General features: G+C 40.6%; 1 protein-coding gene across 5 annotated transcripts; it reads left to right on the top strand.

The window, feature by feature from the left end:
• The first annotated feature begins 4,329 nt into the window (after positions 1-4,329).
• Positions 4,330-13,467, top strand: ccm2l (CCM2 like scaffold protein). Of its 5 annotated transcripts, none has more exons than XR_003050894.1 (12): positions 4,600-5,324; positions 6,113-6,280; positions 6,357-6,440; positions 6,644-6,827; positions 7,088-7,737; positions 8,404-8,533; positions 8,985-9,048; positions 9,352-9,508; positions 9,989-10,127; positions 11,040-11,187; positions 11,297-11,496; positions 12,817-13,467. XR_003050894.1 is itself a non-coding variant. In XM_008318926.3 (11 exons), exons 1-11 carry the CDS (start codon positions 4,547-4,549, stop codon positions 11,427-11,429), a joined length of 1,890 nt encoding a protein of 629 aa, XP_008317148.1. In that variant the 5' UTR covers positions 4,330-4,546; the 3' UTR covers positions 11,430-12,520. The 5 variants fall into 5 exon arrangements, 2 of the variants coding, with proteins under 2 accessions (XP_008317148.1, XP_024915210.1); XR_003050893.1 differs by lacking the exon at positions 12,817-13,467 and adding an exon at positions 11,912-12,520; XR_003050892.1 differs by lacking the exon at positions 12,817-13,467 and adding an exon at positions 11,983-12,520 and having other exon boundaries at positions 4,601-5,324.
• The last annotated feature ends 179 nt before the right edge of the window (positions 13,468-13,646 follow it).

The raw sequence follows: 13,646 nt of genomic DNA, 5'->3' as shown, positions 1-13,646 counted from the left end.
CATGATCCAAGAGAGAATTCTGCTGCTGATCCTAATTCACTGCCTGTAATTACAATGTGACCACTGGGTGTGCTGTACTGTGAGGGATAGCAGGATACGCCCGAGCGGCCTTCGTAGGCATCGTTACATATAAGTGCTCTCACGCAAACAAGGTTTGTGGTTGTGTATGTTGTGTATCCTCTAACCAGGGTTTCATTCAGGAACTGATTCAAATTCAAAAAGAATTAAAAAATAAAACAAACGTATAAAAAAAGATAAATATATATTGGTTAAACTACAATTTTATTCTGCGCACCGTGTGGTGTCCTACCTGGACTTGTGGATGTTGGTGCACTGGTGACAGTCACAGTGATGTTATGGTGCTGATATTGTTAGACAACAGTCCTGACGGCCGATGTACAGACGACGTGAGACGAGGAGAGGAAACAGTGAACACTGTAGTGGTGCGCTGGTTATATATTAACTTGAACAAAAAACATGTTAAAAGTCAAACGTGAGTTGAAAACTCCAACCATCTTTTATTAATTGATGCAAGTATTTATGTTTATTTATTTTTGTATTTGTTTTATATCTATTTATCTCTTGTTTACTCACTCAGTGGCCATGTCTTTCGTATGACTCTTGTATTAAGATGTAAAAACTGAAGAAAAAAAAACAAAAACAAAAAAGATTCTTTTTTTTACTCATTCAATATATCTGTAAATACCAGAGTCGAGCTATACTAGAATGTGCGTGTATGAGTATGTGTGCTTCGGTTTGTATGTATTGTATAAACAGTATGTAAGGATCTGCTCCGAGTTTGTTTTTTTGTTGTTTTATTGTTTTTGTTTTTAAATGCTGCTTAAACATCCTTTGAGTGAAGAGCAGATAAAAAAACAAATCAGTGGTGAAACTATCTATGATGTTTAAAAAAAAAAAAGAACAACAAGTTGTGCTGAAAACTGTAGATGGGAACAATACTGTAGTAAATATGATTGAACAGCCGTCAAAATAAACTCCCTCAGTGTGTCTGTCTTTCTGTCTGTGTCTGTGTCTGTCTGTGTTGTTTGTTTTTTTTTTGTAATGAAAGGATTTTTTTTTTAAATCACAAAAGGTGATGACCTTTAAATGACAAAATTGTTTTTATTTGAATGATGAAAAACCAAAAAAACTTTTAGGTTTTCCTGGGCAAAAACTTTGTAAAAGTACATTTTCTTTTTTTCTTTTTGATTCTGTTTTTTAAAGTAGTAAGTTAAATCATTAAAATATCTACAATATGTCATGGTCGGCCAAGAAAAGACTAAAACGTTTTTTTTTTTTTAAATCGGACTGTGATGCAGACTGATGCTGTTCTCAAAATGTCTTAACCAGAGTAGAAACAATATAAGGGACTGTTGGCGGAGAGGTGTTTAAAAATAGCGACGCTGAAAGACTGACAGCTTTTCTGTGGCTGAGCAGTTGAGCTTCAGCCTCCGTGTTTCTGTCACCGTTTGACTGTGGAATGTAACGTATGAAACAGTCGGGAATGGCCCTGAAAAGAAACCAACAACCTCTAGACTTGTTAAATCCCTGAGTAGATCTCTCCTAATAAATTAGAGTGTGCAGCCCCAGGGCCTGGAACCCAAGGTTGGTTCTGCTGCGTTAATTAGGATTTGACAGAGAATCTTTCCGCCTTAAAACTTAAAATGACGACGACGGTTTTCCTCTGAATCCATTTTTATCTTGAAAAGGTGACAAAACATCAGCCGTGTTCCCCATTGATCTTAGCCTCTCTCCTGCATCACCGTTCCTCCATCCTGAGGATTTGTTGTTTATTTGGTTGGCATTTGCGATTCATTTGCTCGTCTCCAGAGACTCAGCTACCAAACATGACCTCCTCTCCTCCCTCTCCTCTTTCTCCCTCTCAAACCTCCTTCACTTTCACCTGTCCTTTTGGAGCCAAATGTTTTTTTCTGCATGTTACTTTACATCTGTACTCCTTTTTAAGATCCTTTTGTTTTATCTTCCTCTATTCATTAATGTATATTACCAACAGTTTAACATTTTTTTTGTCCATTTTTATCATTCATTTTCACATGTTGCCAACTTTTTCCAGTGTATTTTACCTCCATGTCTTCTGGTCTCACCCTCTACCTCAGGCTTCCACCTTTTTCTTCATCTTTTTTTTTCTTTTTCCTCATCCTACTGTGATGTTTGAAGCTCAGGGTTTTTAGTGATGCTGTTTCTTAGATATCACACACACACCCGAGTACACACATTGTTTGAGAATACAGAGTGGACACCCCTCCCCACTAAATCTGTGTATATATGTGTGTGTGTGTGTGCATGTGTGTGTGTATTCCTGGTAGATCTATAGACCAAGGCTAAGGGTTAAAATTAAAAGTTATGGTAAGGATAGTGTTTGGGGAGTGCTTTATGTCTATCTGAGGTGTGTATGTGTTCATAGGTGTATGTGAGTGTGTGTGTGTGTATGAGAGACAAAGAAACATTTCCTTTTGTGAGAAAGAAAATGCAGAATCTGCACATCCAGTATCTTTTGTCGTTATTCTGCATTGTATTCGTGCAGCTCCGAGAAGACACCGTGCAATGACCCTGAAAGAGTCCAGAACAATCCAACTGCAGACTTCTAGTAGTGTGTTTCCATCAAGCTGTGGACACGAGTGGACACGATACTTTGACCTACAGGCAGCTAAACTCACAGTCAACAGACGATTGTTAGCGTCTGTCAGGTGGCCTTAAAGGAGAGCAGGAATCCCGACACGCTCCACTGCAGCTACGTTTCCTTTACATACAGAGTAACACTGCATGGACAGAAATGAAACAGTTCATCTCAGCAGCTAAGGCTCCGTGATATTGATTCTGAAGGAGGCAGAGAAAGTAGACCTGAGGTCAAATTTGAAACTCCCACTCTGCTGATGCAGGACAGACACTCTTACTACGCTGTCTTTCAGAAAGTGGTTTTCTGAACGTCTGAAAATATGCTCAATGTGCAAATTTGTTCACTGGAGATTGCCTTATTATATATATATATTATTTTTTTTTACATTTTCGGAGGGTTAACGTTAGAGAGTTAGAGAGAGGCAAAGCAGGAGCAAAGGAGGGAGAGAGGAAGACGGAGAGAGTTAGAGAGGGTGAGAAATCAGGAACACTCAGAAGACAAATGTTCTGTCTTTGTCTCCAGTTGCCAAGGTAATTGGACCGTCCTTAAGTCGTTATTCCTTCGTTCACTGAAGAATTGTTACCCTGACATTAGGTGTGTCTGTGTGCGTGTGTGTACGTGTGTGCGGTTCTATACCTCACTAGGACTTATCTTGTATGAACCGTGTCTTTAACCATGTGTCCCTGTGGACTGAGGCTGCTCCTAATGACACCCAGCCTCATTTATCACAGTCCTGTTAATTTTTGGACGACACCTCAGGGTGGAGACTAAGTTGGTTAAAGTGATGGACCCAGTTTAAAATAGCAGTGGGCAGAGACCAGTGTACTTTAAGTACTGTAAGTTCTATCTATCTATCTATCTATCTGTCTGTCTGTCTCTGTGTCTGTCTGTCTGTCTCTGTGTCTGTCTGTCCATATGTCCATCCGTCCGTCCATTTCTCCGTCTTATTTCAACAAATAGCCCCACATGACAGTGTCCCATAAAAGGTAAAGTTTTGGTCCCATTGTTCCCACTGCACCTTTTTTTTTCAGCCCTTCCCTTTTCCCACCTCTATTAAAAAAATCCTTAATCACTAGCCTGCCCCACAGTGGCCCAGTCTGCTTACTGCAACCTTAGATAAGACTCTTGAGCAGGGCAGGTTTTTAGAACATTCAGACAGACTACCCTGCTGTGTGTGACCTACATTTTAATAAACCTAAAATTGAAAAGGCACAAAACATACTCACCATATTTTCAGCAGCTGCAAACTCGGTTTAGATGTAGGGCGTTCTCCACCTGTAATATTGTTGGCTTTGTTATGTTAACTGTGCACTCAAATCACAAATCACTACTGAAAATCATGGTGCCCATAACAACAGTACACACCTTAATAGTGGTCATCAATAAATGTTTGGACAGAAGACCTTGTCCAGCAAAATAAAATATAATATTTTAAAAATAAGAGTGATCTTTTAAAAAATAACAAGTTTAAAAATGATAATATATTAATAATTATGACTAATGGTTTAATATTTAATTCAACCATTTAAAAAAAGTATCATATTCAATGTCAACAGTTAAATGTTTCAATATAAGGTAAATCAATGTATGGCCAAGCAGACTGGACCTTATCAGTCTCTGGTGGAGTTTCCTCTTGGACAGGAAGTGTGCTTCCTTTCTTTCCTGTCATTTGTGTGTGTGTGTGTGTATGGACCTACCAGAGATCTAAAAAGAACAATCAGTGTAGAAAGAAAAGGGAACAAGAATAACGAAGCCACAGCTGAAGCTTGAATAAGTTGAAGCCAACGAGAGAAGACAGGAGTGGAATCATGGACAAATCCACTGAAGGATGATTTAAAGATACTAATTGAGAAATTAAAATATTTCCAGCCTCCATAACTGCATCAGGTCTGTGGTGGACAGCGGGCGATGATGGACTATGAACCGAAGAAATCCAAGAAGGTACCGCATTTCTTTCTTTCCATAAATAGTTCTTCCAAGTAATTTGGACACATGTGGGTAAGTGTCTTAGTGTTACTTTAATGTCCTGATGTCAAAGACGTCGCTGTGTGTTGTGACGTCCTCATAAACCCATGATGCAGTTCTGATCAAGTTTATAGGTCACCGTGCTAGCCTTGAGCTAGTGTATGTTAATGTGTGTTTGAGTGTATGTCGATGGGGATCTAAGTGTGTGAGCCGTTGTCTGTCAGTCTCACTGGGGAACTGTCAGAGATCACTGCTCACCTGTCAATCACACGGTGAGAAGCCAAAGGGATGTTCTCTACCCTGAGACGTGCAGACACAGATGTGCTGAGGCCCAGAAATTCTACTTAACATTCAAATCCCTTACAGACAGCAGTGGTTGGAGAGTGCAGCAGTAATTACACAGCCGACAGTGCTCGTCTAATCAGCCTGATTTACATATTCCTAATATTGACATTAATTAATATTGGTGCAAGCACAAAAAGGTCATGCAGACACAAAAATGATGAGACCTTTTTTTTATCCATGGGGAAACACGTTGGAAAAAGTGGTTAGTATTAGGCATGCACCGATCTCAATACATCGTATCGTGCCCTCGATGGCGTGTGCCGATCCAGTGATCCGATACTCCGTAACGGCTTTTCGCCACAACCTGAGCCGAGCAGCGGTCAGCCAGTGTTGTGCCGCTTCCTCCTCCGAGACAGTTTCGAGTTTGTTTAAAAAGGTGAATAACGTCAGCGGTTTGGAAGTATTTTAACATTAGGGACGAAGACTTGCTGTAGGATTTGTTCTGTTACGATACAAGTGATTTAATAAAACACCCGAAGAAGTACTTTAGCACTGAACACCCGCAGGTCTTAATGGCGCGGTTTATAGACGAGGCCTTTACGCCGCACCACATTACTTTATGTTGACACTTATTACACCAACATCGTGTTGTTTCATTTGTTTATTGAAACGTAAGGGATAGTGCTGTTAAATTAGGTGACATTTTGTTTACTAGAAAACGGCAGCCATTGTTTTGAATGGAAAAGCGCTGCAGTGCTGCTAACTTTCTGTTCATCAGGTTGTTTCCACTATACAGAAAGTTACATTTACCTATTCATGTGTATTTACTGTTGTTTTGGTGCTGTACTGCTGGCGGAGCTTAAATTTCACGTAGGGAACTACCGTGGGATTCATAAAGATCTATCTATATCTAATCTTATCTCTCTATAATTGACTTGTGTGATTATAGTGTAAGTGTAAAGTCTCTCTGTTCAGTACAGAACTATCTTTCCTTTATGGACTGAAATAACCATCTATTAACGAGAAGAAAATCAAACTGTACTTATCATCTGTTAGCATATTCCACATTTATATATCCACACACTGCACATCAGCCTCTTTCCCACAGAGCTGTTGTAAATGTATAACGCTGCCTCCAGTATTTTAAATATTTTGTTCATCCCTACAAATAAGAGGTATTTTTTTAAAAATACTCCTCCTCATCCTCCTCTCTTGTCTTCGTAGGGTTTTGTTTCTCCTATTAAACGTCTAGTCTGGTCCAAGTCTAGTCGACGGTCAGTAGATCGAAGCAGCGTCTCACGCCGCCGATTGCACACTGTCCCTCTGTATCCTCCTGACTACATCATCCACCCTGAGAGGCTAATCTTCGACTACGTGGAGAAGGAAGTGAAGGTAGAATATAATATTAACAAAATATTACTACACTAAAATCCACACACCTGAGATTTCTTACTGCTTTTCTCCTTAGTTCCTGGGACATCTGACCTGGGTGTCGGTCACATTGAATCCCTCCAGTCGAGATGAGCTCTTACAACTGCTGGACACAGCCAGGGTTAGTGACCTACGACCAAGTGACCTTGGCTCAACACTTGGGTTATTTATCAGCTATTTAATAATCAATAAATGTAATAAATTGTTAACTTTTTTTTACCTGAGTTTGTAATTAAATAATTTAACGGGGTGCTGTTATAATAATTCATTATGACCTTTGTACTGCAGTCAACTTTGACATCAGTCCATCTTTTCTGTCAGTAGCAGCTGAGGGTGCTGCCATTAAAGACCAGCGTGGATCAGGACTGTATCCTGAGTCTCTCTGCTCGCTGTCTTCTTCTCACATGGCGAGACAATGAGAAATTACTCATGAGGGTTCCAACACATGAAATTGCTGCTGCCTCCTACCTGCGGGATGATGCACTGCACCTTCTGGTCTTGAAGACAGGTACTGTACTGAATGGACTATTTTATGAAAACTTTGTATGAAGAAAAACTTTTACCACAGTTGTAATGTCAGTGACGTCGTCAAGTCAAACCACAGGACCGAGGGTGATGTTAGCGTTTTTATAGCAGGTTTTCTATAGCTAGCGATTTGGAGTGAATCAGACTAAATCAACCTTTACCTGCAGAAATGTCTCTGAACTTTTATTATTCAAGATTACTAGAATATAAATGAGATTTATTTCTCTCTTGAAACCCCCTCAGGTCTGAACGTGGATACTGTGGTTGCTGGGGACGATAGTTTGGATAGAAAGAAACCGACGGGCATCGACGGAAGACGTCAAACAATGAGCAGTAACGCCGACCCGCGACCTGCAGGGGGCACAATGGAAAGACGACACACCATCTGTGGTGTTGACTGGAGGCCGTCACTGTCCAGGAGTAACCATGACAAAAACCAGAACATAGAGAGAGGAGGAGGAGGAGGGGGATGTGGAGGAGTTGAAAGAGGAGGAGGAGGAGGAGGAGGAGGAGGTGGTAGCCTAGAAAGGAAGAGGGTTGGAGGGAGCTGGGAGAGGAGGCAGCAAACACGCAAAACTGGAGGGAGTTGGGAAAATCGCAGAGCCAGACCTATGAGTGGGAGCTGGGGTGTGGGAGTGGGTGGAGGTGGGAGTTGGGAAAAGAGGCATGGTGGAGGGGGAGGAGGAGGTGGAAGTGCAGGGAGTTGGGACAGAAGAGGAGGTGGCAGTGGAGGAGGTGGTGCAGGGAGCTGGGAACGGCGGCAGGCCTGCACAGGGAGCTGGGAACGGGGTAAGAGCTACGGCAGCTGGGAGCGGAGGAACCACAACCCGCTGGAGCCCACGCCCTGCCCTGACGCCTACTGTAACCTGGTCATCCTGGCTGTGGAGAACAAGGTGTGTCACCTGAGCTACTGCTGTCAACTGCTGATTTGAAGTTTGAACTTTTGCTTTTTTGGCGACCAGAAAACTTCTCATTCTTTTTTCTGGACTTTTATTTTTAAAAAGGATATGACTTGAAACATGCACATTGGGGGACAATTTGACCACAGGTTTGAATGTGATGAATGAATGGATGTTTCTGTATGTGGGCCTGTGGTGGACTCTCAAACTGTCCAGGGTGTACCCCACCCTCATCTCTTGATAGCTAGGATTGGCACCAGTCCTCAAACCCCACATCACCCTGCAAAGGATTAAGCATTAGTTAATGAATGGCTGGATGGAGGCCTATTATCTATATCTATATTACAGCTTATTTGAAGGGTTCATTTATTATTGACATAAGGCCACTCAGTGGAAGAGAGATTACTTTCCTTACCTTACAGCCAGAAGATCATCTTGTCTTTATACATTTGATGGGCTGGTGAACAGCCCAGGGTGTATCCTGCCCTCACCTGGTGACTGCTGAGATTGACTCTCATGACCCCCATGACCCTGAGAATAATTTATCAGTAGAAGATGATGAATAAAATAACAAAGGAATCGATAAATGAATGATTGACGTGTTCATTAATTCAGTGATCTTCTGTGTGTGTGTGTGTGTGTGTGTGTCCTTGTGTGTAGGATGCTGCGGAGGAATACTGTTCTCTCATCTGTCAAATGTTCCAGATCATTTACGGCCATCAGACCATCGAGTGTGTCGACAGGGCCGGCTTCCACCACACCATGCCTGACCGCTACTGGCTGCAGAGGAGTGAGCGACAAATGATTTCTGACTGATACAGTGTATTGTTAATGTTGGGTCCAGTGTGAGGAGTCAATCCTGCAAATATATTTTGTTATTACTTAACAGTGCAGGCAGTTGTGTTATCATTTTTACTAAATACAAACTGCAGTTTTCTGTAGTATTTTAACAAGTATTTTTAACAAAAGCATTTTCTACGCCATCTTTTGGGGAACTACAGAGATTGCAGGAAAAAAGGCAAACGTATAATGATAATATAAATTTATAACATAATTTGGACAAGTTTGGCGGGCCAGATTACAAAGGCAAAAGGGCCACATCTGGGCCCCGGGCCTTAGTTTGCCCATGCCTGCTCTAGTGGTTCTTCACATCTGTGTCTTCAACGTTAACCGTTATCAATTGAAAAAACAAACAAAAAAAGAATTCTCTGAGTCTAATCCCGTTTGTCTCTCTTGTGCAGGTGACAGTTGCCTGACTGACATGTCCTACAGCTACGACCCAGAGTTCAGTTGCTGCAGCTCTTAGTGAGTATCGCTCTGTAGTGGTGTCACATCTTAATGACTAAAACAGCCGTTCACCTCTCAGCCTTGACTGCTGTCATGACCCTGGATGTTCTTTCACACTGAATAAAATCAATTAGATTCTGCATCAGCCAGTAGGGGGTGTTATTGTTGGGCACAGAAGCAAATTTACATTAAAAGCACAGATGACAGATACTCTGTATAATTACAGACCTGTTCAAATTGTCTAATTGAAGTGATTCTCACTCTGAGGTGAGTGTTGTGACAGCAGAGGTTACCAATCCTTCTCCACTCTCTTCCCCACAGTGATGGCTCTCAGGATGCCTTTGAGCTGTACTACAGTGAGACGTACAGCGAGAGCTCATCTCTGTCGCTGCAGGACTCGCATCGCAGTCTGGCTTCAGCAAGTGACGCAGGAGAAAATAACCCTGCTCTCCTGCTGATGCAGGAGTACATGATCACAGTGAGGCTGTGTGTGTGTGTGTGTGTGTGTGTGTGTGGGGGGGGAGGAATCAGGGTAGAGGAGTCTGTTCTTCTTCATCATTCTACATGTTTCAAGCTCAATCCCAGCTATTAAAAGCAGGGATATATTCCTGCTTTTTAGTGAGTTACTCTGTCGTACCATGTGATCAACGTTCACACAATCCTGTTGTTACATATTCACTTCAACTGTTGTGAAATTGTGACACTTAATGCACCACAATATATTCAAAGTATATTCATTTTGCCCTGTCCTATTTAGTCGTTTGTGTTATTTATAATGACATTTATTCTCATATGTTTCCTGAGTGGAGAGCCAGCATCCATCATTTAAACTGCAGTAATTAATAACAATTAACAAAGGCCTCCACGTAGTGTATTCAAGGTCCGCTCACATTGTTTTTACAAAATGTTACATTTTGTTACATTTTGAAAGATAAATACTGTGTGTGTGTGTGTGCAGCTGCGGAACAAGCTGAGCCCGCTAGAATTGCAGCAGTTTGCTGTGCTACTGAGAGAATACAGACTCGGGTCCAACATCGATCACTTCTGCTCTGAGCTGCTGCAACTGTACGGAGACAACCGCAAGTTCCTACTCATGGGTGAGAGTCATGGAGACAAATGGGGGGAGAGAGAGAGAGAAAGAAGAACCTGGTCATTAACTGACTAACTGTGTGGTAAACCACAGCCTCCTTATCATTGGTAATGTTATACAGGAAATATAGATGTGTATTGACAAGTGTGTGTGTGTGTGTGTGTGTGTGTGCGCGAGCAGGACTTTAATTTTCAGGGTGTTTACCAAAACCAATTAAACCTTGACCAACTTCCACTGAGGAAACCAACGTTTCCTGTTTGTGTTAGAGGGAGGGACAGAGTGAGAGAAGAACTCTGACGTATGATGTTTTTCCTCCACACACCCTGTTAATGCTACATGTGTTAGGGTATAATCAACAATATTAGAGGCTTGGTTGTAATGGAGGATTCAAACAGGCAAACGACAAGTTGAGTCAGAGCTGGAGAAAATTCCATTTACACTGATCTACATGTACTCTGGTGTAATACACAAGCATAGTTGTACCATGTTGACACGTTTTGATGACAGCCTGGGCTTCACCGCTACTAGACTGTATGTGCTGAATGTTCTGCCAGTTTAAAAACTATGCTTCTCAGCACCACATATATCACACACTTAGGGACTGTCAACATCTACAGGTATAACAATATTTTGACTAATATATCTTATATAACAATATTTTGACTAATATGTCTTATCTTTCCAGCCTGGCGACAGCATAGATTTAAGATCTTTCCAGCCTGGCGGCAGCATAGATTTAAAGCCCACCATGTTACTGTAATATGGACGTAACCACATGGACGACATACTTTAAAATGTATTCTTTTAACTGTACAGAGTAGAATGCATTGGTCGATTAAAATATCATGTGATCCCAAAATAATCAACAGTTATTAACCCTAACGTCACCTTTTTATTTGTCTTCCACCGTCTCCTTCAGGCATGCGTCCATTCATCCCAGACAAAGACGTCGGTGTGTTTGAGGGTTTCCTGGAGAGCATAGGGATCCGTGAGGGTGGGATACTGACTGACAGCTTTGGACGAATCAAACGTAGCATGAGCAACACATCAGCTACAGCCATGAGAGGGTTTGTAGAACAGCAAATTTAATTTCTTTTTTTGAAGCTAAAGTGAATTTCATGTGAAAGTCAGACATTTAAATAAGCAGTTGATGTGAAACAGTTGTTTTTCCAACAGGTATGACAACTGCTCCTTGGCCTCGGGTTCTCAGGAATTCAACAGACGTATTACAGACATCACACAGGACATTCAGGCCCTTGGATTTCAGGACACACATGGTGACATCGAGGAGGAGGATTACTACCTGTGATGTGGGGATAAGAAGAACGTGGAGCCCTCGGATCTAAAGCAGACTGAAGCCCATCCTGCACAGACAGGTAGTCAGCCCAGCAGTCTATGATGTATTTAACTGCAGTTGTAACTGCACAGATAAAATGATAAAATTACCATAATACTTATACAAAAGGTGTAAATGTATGTTACGATAAAGACATACTCTGTACAATATTGACAGATTGAACTTTGGTTGGATATATATGTGGATAATAATAATATTATATATAATATATAACAATATAATAATATTATTATGTTAATGTTATTATTATATAACATTTTTAGTCATTTTGAGAGGAATTGTAGTGACAGCAAATTGCCACCAGAGGGCAGTTAAAAAGGATCATGATCCGATCACTACAAAAATCGAGTACTAATATAAATACTAATATAAAGACAACAGTGACAGGGAATTATCGATCCCTATTGTCTTCTGTGTCCATGTTTGTGTCCCAGTGCTGTACTGACCCTGACCCTGAATGCAGCATTCTGACCTTTCCCATGGTGCACTGCTTCTCTGCCTGCAGGCTGTTTCCTCTGCCAGCCTCACTGAACATCACAGGAAGTCAAACCTCTCAGGGGCTTCATATGAGTCACATTACTTCCCTTCACTTCATTACGGCGCTTTCAAATACATCATCTTTTTTTTTCTCTTTTTTTTAACTTCTGCGTCTGCCCACTCCCCATGACCCTGAAGGGACAAGGTCACTTGATAGATGGAAGTAGGACCTGCACTTAGAGAAATTGATAGCGAATAAAAACAAAGAAAAATCAAAATAAATTCTGAATTAATTGTTGAACTTCACACTTGAACCCATCGGTATCTCCTGAGGTAGATCAGCTTTGAAATATGCGCTTTGTCACAAAGTAATCTCTTAAGTCATCCGTCCATGTGTCATAATTTACCACCACCTGATCACTGGACTGCTGATGCACATGTGCATAAGCCTATGACGTAGCAGAGGTGGCATCACGATCTTTTGATTCACAGTCAGTCCAGTCATTCCGGTCTATTTAGTTTTTTTTTCTGCAAAAACACTTAAAATAGCCATTGTATTTAAATTATATTTCCACTTAAAATAGCCATTGTATTTAAATTTTTTTACAGACACAAGTACATAATTTTGTAATTTAACAGGGACAATAAATTGACTTGCAGTATCTTTCTATTTTAACACAGCACTGAACCACATTTTTCTGCAGATTACTGTAGAGCTCCATAACAAATGAGAATGGTCGCATACAAAACAGACATTAATATTTGTCAGTCAACAAAAGTGTTTGTCAGTTGCACACCTGCAGGGATATTTTTACATAACACTCTTATGAATAGGGTCATTGTTTCTCTTGTCTCTCTATAGTGACAAAACAACATTCACTACAGTGCAAACCAAGATGGATGGTCATTCTGCCCTGTTGTAGCTCTGCAGACAAAGAGAGGTTAGTGTGCAGTAACAAACTGTCAGCCTAAAAGGATTAAAGTATATGTGCAGCGGGCTATATTTAGCATGTTACCAGTCATAATACACAATGTAGTTGTCCTGCTGAGCCGACCAGGTTCACTGTGCTCAGTGTTGGTGTTAGTACAGGACAATCCACTGAGGTTTCATAACTGCTGCTAACAGCCAATCAAAGTCATTGCCAGACGAAGCTGCAATAATAACTCAGTTTATGCTCAACAGCCCCACTTAAAGGAGAAACACGTTAATGCTGGACTTAAAATAGGATGGACACCATCTTATTTTGTTTTGTTTTTTTTAATCTGAGATTTTTGTGTGTTTATCTCAGGTTCTTTATATACTATACACTTTCTTTTATTTGTGTATATAATTTATTATGTTATTGTATACTGTAAGTCCAATGGTGACCTTGGGTAATCTATTTTTTTTACTGATGTGCACTACTTGGTGTATATTTTGAATGACAATTTAAAAATACTTGAATTGAATTAACACTTGATTAATTTGATAAAAAAACAAATAGTTTTCAACTACGATGAGACTGTAATAAATAACCTATAAAATAAACAATCGTTTTTATTTTGAAACTTTGCATCAAGCATTAATACACATGAATACACAATTTTACACTTCTACCTGAAACAACCGTTAAAGAATGGTCTCCTTTTTATAAAAGAAAAAAGAAAAGGGTTCCTTAACGGTTTTTTCTTTGCCGTTACTCATATTTTTGG

The sequence above is a fragment of the Cynoglossus semilaevis genome, chromosome 10 (assembly GCF_000523025.1).
Source record: "Cynoglossus semilaevis isolate Cse_v1.0 chromosome 10, Cse_v1.0, whole genome shotgun sequence".
NCBI classification, from domain to species: domain Eukaryota; kingdom Metazoa; phylum Chordata; class Actinopteri; order Pleuronectiformes; family Cynoglossidae; genus Cynoglossus; species Cynoglossus semilaevis.
This window is presented reverse-complemented; position numbering and strand designations above follow the sequence as displayed.

Coding starts and splice junctions, on each gene's coding strand:
- ccm2l (XM_025059442.1), top strand. CDS start 5,103: ATGATGAGACCTTTTTTTTATCCATGGGGAAACACGTTGGAAAAAGTG. Junction 7,738..8,403: donor TCCTGGCTGTGGAGAACAAG/GTGTGTCACCTG, acceptor CCTTGTGTGTAG/GATGCTGCGGAGGAATACTG. Junction 9,509..9,988: donor TGCAGGAGTACATGATCACA/GTGAGGCTGTGT, acceptor GTGTGTGTGCAG/CTGCGGAACAAGCTGAGCCC.